The following is a 9,123-nucleotide window of genomic DNA, read 5'->3' as shown; positions in this document are numbered from 1 at the left end:
GGCATTTTGGATTAGCTGGAGGCTTTTCACAGACTTATTGGGGCATCCTAGCAGTAATGAATTACAGTAGTCCAGTCTAGAAGTAACAAAAGCATGGACTAGTTTTTCAGCATCCTTTTGAGAGAGGATGTTTCTAATGTTCTTGATATTGCGCAGGTGAAAGAAGGCTGTCCTAGAGACTTGTTTTATGTGTGAGTCAAAGGACATGTCCTGGTCAAAGGTAACTCCAAGGTTTCTCACAGTAGAGCTGGAGGCCAAGGTAATGCCATCCAAAGTAACTATATGATCAGATAATGTTTCTCTGAGGTGTTTAGGGCCGAGTATAATGACCTCAGTTTTTTCTGAGTTTAGAAGTAAAAAATTATAAGTCATCCAGGCCTTTATGTCTTTAAGACAATCCAGAAGTTTGTCGACCTGATTAGTTTCATCTGGCTTTATAGATAAATACAGCTGGGTATCATCAGCGTAGCAATGGAAATTGATGCGGCGTTTTCTTATAATATTGCCTAAAGGAAGTATATATAGAGTGAAAAGTATCGGTCCCAGTACAGAACCTTGTGGTACTCCATGTCTCACTTTTGTATGCATGGAAGATTTGTTATTAACGTTAACAAACTGAAATCTATCAGATAAGTAGGACTTAAACCATTCTAGTGCTGTTCCTTTAATCCCAATGTGTTCTAGTCTCTGTAACAGAATTTTGTGATCGATGGTATCAAATGCAGCACTAAGATCTAAAAGGACGAGAATAGAAACATATCCACTGTCTGAGGCCATGAGAAGGTCGTTGGTAACCTTCAGTAGTGCTGTTTCTGTACTATGATGTTTTCTAAAACCTGACTGAAAGTCTTCAAGCAGACTATTCCTGTGTAAATAGTCACATAACTGGTTAGCAACAGTTTTTTCAAGGATTTTAGAGATAAAGGGGAGGTTTGATATGGGTCTATAGTTAGCTAAGATATCTGGGTCCAGAGTTGGTTTTTTGAGCAGAGGTTTAACTACTGCCACCTTAAAGGCCTTTGGTACATAGCCTGTCAATATAGATAAATTGATCTGATCTAATATGGAATTATTAATTAAAGGTAATACATCCTTAAATAGCCTTGATGGAATAGGATCTAAAAGACAGGTTGATGACTTGGATGAAGTGACAAGTGAAGTCAGCTCAGCCAGATCTATAGGGGAGAAGCATTCTAAATAAAAATTAGGCGATACTATTGGTTCAGAACCTACAGTACTGGACCATGTGCCATTAGTGGGAAGAAGCTGGTAAATTTTTTCTCTGATGGTAATAATCTTATTAGTAAAGAAACTCATGAAATCATTGCTACTTAGAGTTGGAGGAATAGACTGTTCAGTAGAGCTTTTACTCTCAGTCAGCCTGGCTACAGTGCTGAAGAGGAACCTGGGGTTGTTTTTATTTTCCTCTATTAGTGAAGAAAAATAATTGGTTCTGGCATTTTGGAGGGCTTTCTTATATGTAATTAAACTATTTTTCCAGTCTAGGTGAGAATCATCTAGACTATTGGAACGCCACTTCCTTTCTAACCTACGTGACGTCTGTTTTAAAGCGCGTGTCTGTGCATTAAACCATGGAGCTATCCTCCTCTGTTTGACTGTCTTCTTTTTCAGAGGGGCGACAGTGTCAAGTGTGGAACGTAGTGAGGCTGCTGCACTATCAACAACATCATCAATTTGTATGGGAGTAAAGTTTTGATAACGATCCTGCACTGTATCGACACATGGCAGTAGAGTAAATAACGAAGGAACTGTTTCTTTGAATTTACTAACAGAGTTTTCTGATAGACACCTGCTGTAATAGAACTTTTCTCCAAATTCAGTAAAGTTAATAATGGAGAATTCAAATGTAACTAAGTAGTGATCGGACAGAGGGTTTTGAGGAAATACTATAAGATTGTCAATGTCTATGCCATAGGTCAGAACGAGGTCGAGGGTGTGATTAAAACAGTGAGTGGGTTTGTTTACATGTTGAGTAAAACCAATTGAGTCTATGAGCGAATTAAAGGCAGAACTAAGACTGTCGTTGGCAACATCCACATGAACGTTGAAGTCACCCACTATAATAACTTTATCTGTGCTAAGCACCAACTCAGATAAAAAGTCTGAAAATTCAGATAAAAATTCAGAGTAAGGGCCTGGTGGTCGATAAACAACGACTACAATAACTGGTTTTTGACAATTCCAGCTAGGGTGAAGGAGGCTAAGAGTTAGGCTTTCAAATGAGTTAAAACTATGGTTAAGTCGAGCGTTAAGCAATAAGTCTGCTTGGTAGATTGCTGCTACTCCTCCTCCTCGTCCTGTGGTCCGAGGAATATGAGTATTATTATAAGAGGGAGGTGTTGATTCATTTAAACTAACATATTCTTCTGGCTGTAGCCAGGTTTCAGTCTCTCCTTTGGCGCTTTTCTTTCAAAATATGCTTAATTCCTGTCTTCATTTCTGTTTTCAGAAATACAAAGCACATGCTCTCTTTTTTTATAACAAGAAATTAAATAATCAGTTAAATAACAGAACCTAAACACACTTTTGAAAGAACCCTGCTCACACCACCTTAAACTTATATGTTTATGTGGATATAAATACTCCATATTGATTGTGTAGCTTCTACTTTCCTTGCAGTAAACTTTTCAGTGTTGTTGGAGATAGTATTCATATGCTTAGTATGTCATATCTGAAACAAACTTGAGGTGTGCTCCAACTCTCAGTTCTTTCCATGGTACTTTGTTCGATTACATTCAGGACAATATAATTATTCATTTTGCTGACGCTTTTGTCCAAAGCAACTGACAATCATTGATGCAGGTTAGCATTAAGGGTCTTGCCTAGGGGCCCATTAAGCGATACCAGCTGCTGTGTTGCACTGCACCGTAGCTGCACAATTCATTTTCATCCTCCCATTAAATTTCTTTTTCTTCTCTTTCTTATTTATGTCTTTTATCTGACTCAAATCCTCTTTGTGTCTTTTTGTAATTGTCTTTTATATGTGTTTTCTGTGAAGCACGTTGGCTTGTTTTTGAAAAGGGCAATACAAATAAACTTGCCTTGCTGAAACGTAATGTGTTTTTATTTGTACATGTATGTATCATTTTTACATGATCAAATTATGACATTAAATTCTAAGTTATAGAACAATCAACAACAAAAAAACCGGGACGTCATTCCTTAAGTTTTTTGGTACAGAGGGATATTTTGTTCCTGGTGACATCAAGGTTTTTAATTTAATTAAATTCTTTAGCGACTGTCCTCTCTCTCTGATCCAAACTGTGCCTGATTATATTTTCTTTATGTCCAGGACCATGTACAATTTCCATTAAAAATGTTGCCATTTGATGTGCTGTGTGAAGTTTTCATCCTTGGCGGGTTACGATTAAATAATATATAATATTTAATAATATATCAAATAATTAATAATATATATATATAAAAAAAAAAAATTCCACATCTGCAGATATGACTGTTGAAATTCTGTTTAACTTCGCATCAAGCCAGGATATTGGTAAATAAATACATCTCGTGATGCTGTAGAGAATTAAGTTGACTATTAAAAGAAAGGAGTTTTAGCTGAAACTTATCTGAGCAGCGCGTTGATACAATTGTTCAGGCGAGTCTTCGGTGTGACTGTTGTGCACCAGCTCTCCCTCGAAAGAGGAACAAGGCTTTTGCATAATTTTCGAGGACCTCCCTATCAATTGACAGTTAGAAAAATGAACGTTAGATAAACGAATATCTGCTGCAAGGTACATATTAACACAACGGCCTCCATGTTAAAAATGCATATGAAGCAAATGTTTAAATGTCTTGGGCTGGTGCAGGGTTGTACCTGGAACCGTGAGGGAACCGTCATGCTCCTCACTTGATTATGTGGGCAGAAGGAAATTCAGTGATAGTGAAATGAGTTTATCGGTGTCTGCCGGTCTGGATGTAGTTGTAAGTGTGAGGCCAAACTGTTCTCCTACTGGACAGCAGAGTTAACCCACAGTGATGTACAGGGTTTACCTGCTCAGGCTTAAACTTACATGCTTTGAGAAAACCAGAATGCATGAAAAGTGTGCGCCTTTGGAAACGAGGTCTGTGAGAGCAGAGACTCTGACTTTCTTTTTCTTTTTTTTCACTTTAGTTTTTTATTGAGTTGTCGGTATATCACAGTCATATCAATTTACAAATGTTGCTCAAGTAAAAATGAGAGAAAAACAGGAAAACAAAGGAAAAACAAGAAGAACCAAGAACAGAGCCTGTGGTGAAACTTAATGATAGCCAAAAAAAATAAATAAATATATATATATATATATATATATATATATATATATATATATATATATATATATATATATATATATATATATATATTTGAAAATAAGTTATTTTCGAGTAGCTGCCTTACACTTAAATGAGTACAAACTGAGCCAGTGCCCTTATATTTTGTCTGAGTAAAGTATCCAATTCTGCCATCTCTTTGAATGTACATCCTCCCTTAAACCTAACACACAAGTCAATCTTTGCATTGTCCGTATTTCGTCTATGACATCAAACCACTTATCCTGCTTAGGGGGATCAGGCTTATACCAACTTCTAGTTATGGCTATCCATCTGCTGTAAGGAGTATCTTTACCAAGTGTTGGTCCCTCTGTGGTGTTACTGCTGAAATATGACCCAAGTACAGGACAGTGCATGAAAAAGGGATCTTATATCCAAGCACGTTAATCAAGACTAAATATACATCTTCCCAAAATGACTTGAGTTTTCCACAACTCCAAAAAAAGTGTGTGATGTGCTTCTAACCAGCCACATCGTCTCCAGCAGGGCCGGTGTGTTGAAGTTGCTTTACTGCTGATTTTAGGTGTAATGAAAAAAAGGCACCAAATATTTCCAGCTGAATACCCTCAGTTGGTGTGAGCTTGTGGAAGCGTGTTGAGTTTCACGCGTCATACCAGTCATCTGATGACATTTTTTCTAAATTTTGCTCATTTTCCCACCTTGACTTCAGATATAATGTTGAGTTACCCCTACATTCCATAATGCTTTCATAAAACATGGAGATTACTTTAACACATTTACTAGTTGGTCTTTTACAACTGGGTTTAATTCTTGTGAGTTCTCCATCTTCATTTCCTTGTTGTAATAGTCTCTGAATTGTATATACGTAAATAAGTCTCGATTAAGAATGGAAAAAAATTCTTTTAATGTTTGGAAAGCCTGCAATTCTTTGTTTTCCATTATTGTGCACACTGCCTTAATACCTTTTACTGCCTATTGCTTGAATATGTAATCATTTCCCCCCGGTTTAAACAGAGTGTCAAAGGCTATCCATCGAAATACTTTCTGGTCTTTCCTTAGTTTATATTGCCTTACAAAGGTAAACCAAAACTCAAGTGCACCAGAAGTTATTGAGTCAATTTAGAGACTCTGACTTGTCGTTGTGGTACAACTTCAGGATTCCCTTTGCATTTACCTTTGTAACAAGATTTACATGAGCTTTACATCAAGAAAAATTGTGACGGTTAAAAAGTCATTAACTTGTCAACTCCCAGCTGCAAAGTAGGAGTCGTACGAAAAGGAATCAAGTTATGGACAATAAAAAAAAGTGCTTACCTACAAACTGTAATGGTAAGAGTAGGGAGTGTTAATATCCAACTGTAGGTCGGATCATTCAAATAAGTCCAAGGGACATGGGCTGGACAAAGACACAATATTATCAGTTGAATATTTCCTAACTGTATATAAGGAGATGCCTTCCTCTGCACCAACAGGCTTCCTCCGTCTCACCGAAGAAGGTAAGAGCTCTGGAACCACGTTCCTGACTTCATTACAATCGTCATAAAAAAGGAAGTAATTTGGACGTAATTTGCTAGCCCTGAATTCTGTGAAAACTCTGACTTGTTGTGTCATAATGGCAGAAAGGAGAAATTATTTTAAGAACATTTTTGGGTTTGTTTTTGGGGAATGTTGCTCTCGGATAAAAACTCTGAACTTTAGTTTAACTTTGGTCTATAAAGCCAGCGGATGCCCTCAGCCACTAAACTACTGCAGTGAATATATATATATATATATATATATATGTATTCCATGCATATATTCTTAAATGTGTGTTTCAGGAGCTTGATTTTTCCACCTCCCTCATCTCTTCCTCTAAACATCAGTGGTAAGTCACGATTTTAATTCAATTGCTTGCAACCTTTCATTGAGTAGGATTTCCAGTCGCATTCCCCATTCTTTCTGAATTTCAGAAAAAAAGTCTTTACATAGGAAATTCGAGTTATGTTTTAGCCAAAAGAACGGTTCCAGACTATCTCCCGTGATTCCCTGTGGCGTGTTACAGTCCCTCACCGCTGCAAGTATGAGGAACCTGATCTCGATGGCTGTGATCCTTCATGTGGTGATCACAGCAGCAGGCCTACAGCTCAATGGAGAAGAAGTATATGTTTCACTTCCTTTAGTTCATCTGTTCTTCCACTGTTTGTTTAATATCATTATTCTATTCACATTGTTTTCTTCAGTTTGATTGTGGTGTTCCAGTAGTGATTAGTAAATGTTCATTTGGTAACAAGCATCACTTCTGGTTCCATTTCTCCCAACCAAAGGTGCAGTTTGGAGACATGATTGCTTATCCACCTGTGTGTGATGGAAAAATTACCCTCCAGCATTTTGCTGTTTATGTGGGCGACAGAACTTTCCCTGGCAAAGAACCGGAGCACGACATATTTGAACGCTTGAGTATGTGCACAAACAAACTACACTTTACACTGAAAGCAACAATGGCATGGCTGCACATTACAGGTTGTAGGCTTGGCCTACTTTCTTTTACAGAAAAAAGCAAATAGACCGGAAAAGATTTGTTGTGAATCTTTACACACACACACTAACTCTCACTTTTTATTATCTGTAGAGGATACTAAGACTCTGAGCCCAACCTGCATTTTCTCTACACTCAACGTGGCTGACAAGCCTTATGTTTTTAATTACCTTGATGGCTATAAGGAAAATGGGAAGGAATACAAGAAAGGAAAAGAGGAAAAAATGGAAGAACGCATCAGAGAGAAATACAACAAATGTTCACTCTATAGTGCTGTTGGAAACAACTGTGAACACCTGGCTACCTATGTGCGCTATGGAGAGAAGATATCACTGCAGGTAAGAGTGACTGATTCAACTGTGGACAATATTTCACCATTTGCGGCCAATATTCACAACAGCGTGACACATTTCATTAGGTGCCCATAAAACCTTGAAGGAGTACCTCTGCATTTTGGGGAATATACTCGTTGAGAAAATAAGATATGACATTAACTAGCGAGCTTCAGTGGAGCTGGATGGCAGATTATAATTTTTTTTTAAATTAAAATGTCCCTGAAACCAATAACAATAAATCATTTCATTCAATTATTAAAAATTAGCAAAATACAATTCGTCCAGTAATTTTTCACATTGTACAGTATTAAAGCTTCTTACATCTAACCACACATTGGCCCTTTTTGCAGTATGCGTACCATTTCAGTGACAACCAATATAAGTAAGACCTTTCACCCAGGATGGTTTCAGACTTGTGAGAAAAGGTTTTTAGTTACAGCTCAATTAAAACAAAATATCAAATAAATGATATTTTTTTCATTTTTTAAATGTACCTGTCCAGACACACACATGCTGTAGTGCCACGGCTTATCGCAAAGATTTGTAGTTATTTGTGTTAATCCAAATACCAATGTGATTCTTTGAATTTACTATAGGTTTTCTTCTGGCACAGAGCTCATTTCTGGTTTCTCTGTATGATGCAAATGGAATTTAACACTGACCGCCAGTAATTGCTTCTATATTATAACATATGTACCTGTTCATAAGGCTGCAATGAATTATAATATCAACGACTTTTGTTTTGTTTATAGGTCAACCTGTCGGGTGAGAAGCTCTGCATTTTACCAAAGGCTCAACAAAAGTTGGTGTATGCAAAGGGTGTTGCCAAGTGCCAAAATAAGGATGGCTAAGAAGTATTGTGTCAGTCAAAGCTTTCCTCACCTGATATGGGTTTTTGAAATAAAAAAAAAAGAGCAAGTTACTCTGGGTGTTTCATTGTCTCTCTTGGTGTGAATAATGCCTGTGGTGTCTCAAGTAGCATTAATATATATATATATATATATATATATATATATATATATATATATATATATATATATATCTTATCTATATCTTAGCATTTCTTGTCCAACGAAACTATTAGCAATATTTGAACAACTTGGTGGTGAAGGCAGGATGGTAACATTCACAAGCAGCTGCAAAGTTTTAAATACACATACCACAGCAAATGAAACAGCAGTACATAACACAACAATCTACATACGAGTGAAGAGCAACAGATATCCTTTTCATCCTCTCCCTTATCTGCACTTTTGGGGAATCTTCCAGAACAACCTTTAGCAAGCGAGAAACACGGGCTTCGGGGGTCTCACTCACAAACACCTCTGGTCGTAGAAACACAACCGATACGTTGAAGGGCTCTCAACAGAGCGCATTCCTCCACCAAGGCCGAACAACCCCCCCACATGATCGCCCAGTTCTTATGGTAGAATTATAAAACGAAAAGAAAAAGGAAGTCGCCAAAAAAACGCAGTTAAAGAAAGTGAAAACTAATCTGCATCTGCACATGTAATGGGGTCTTCCCAGGCCCTGGTCCCATCCCTCAACCAAATGTGGTGGAAATCGGTTAGTTTTTGCATTATCCTGCTCACAAACAAACAAACAGACAAACAGACGGGTGAAAATGTAACCACCACTCTCTAAAGCTGCTTTCAGCACAGACGCCCGCACATTGTCCTGAAGTTCTCCGAAGGTGCTGTATGCGAGAACGCAAATGTCCATGGATGCTGCTCAGCAGGAGATTCTCCAGAGGCTTCGCAGTGAGCTGCTGTGACTGCTTCGGACTCGGACAATCTCCTGCTGCGTATGTGAGGTGCAAACTCAGGAGAATGTCCAGACCCTAGACTGTTTATAGAAATGGACGTAGTCACCGGGTCCGGTAAATGAAGCCAATGCATAAGTGCCTGTAGCCTGTATTCTGTGTAATGCCCAGCAGAGGGCGACTATGAGAAAATTGCTCTACTTCTCACTTGATTT

At 37.8% G+C, this 9,123-nt stretch overlaps 1 protein-coding gene across 1 annotated transcript; it reads left to right on the top strand.

The window, feature by feature from the left end:
* The first annotated feature begins 5,753 nt into the window (after nucleotides 1-5,753).
* Nucleotides 5,754-8,068, top strand: LOC118285565 (lecithin retinol acyltransferase-like). The gene is made up of 6 exons (XM_047335369.1): nucleotides 5,754-5,792; nucleotides 6,114-6,160; nucleotides 6,246-6,433; nucleotides 6,600-6,732; nucleotides 6,905-7,149; nucleotides 7,899-8,068. Exons 3-6 carry the CDS (start codon nucleotides 6,356-6,358, stop codon nucleotides 7,995-7,997), a joined length of 555 nt encoding a protein of 184 aa, XP_047191325.1. The 5' UTR covers nucleotides 5,754-5,792; nucleotides 6,114-6,160; nucleotides 6,246-6,355; the 3' UTR covers nucleotides 7,998-8,068.
* The last annotated feature ends 1,055 nt before the right edge of the window (nucleotides 8,069-9,123 follow it).

The sequence above is a fragment of the Scophthalmus maximus genome, chromosome 10, assembly GCF_022379125.1.
Source record: "Scophthalmus maximus strain ysfricsl-2021 chromosome 10, ASM2237912v1, whole genome shotgun sequence".
NCBI classification, from domain to species: Eukaryota; Metazoa; Chordata; class Actinopteri; order Pleuronectiformes; family Scophthalmidae; genus Scophthalmus; species Scophthalmus maximus.
This window is presented reverse-complemented; position numbering and strand designations above follow the sequence as displayed.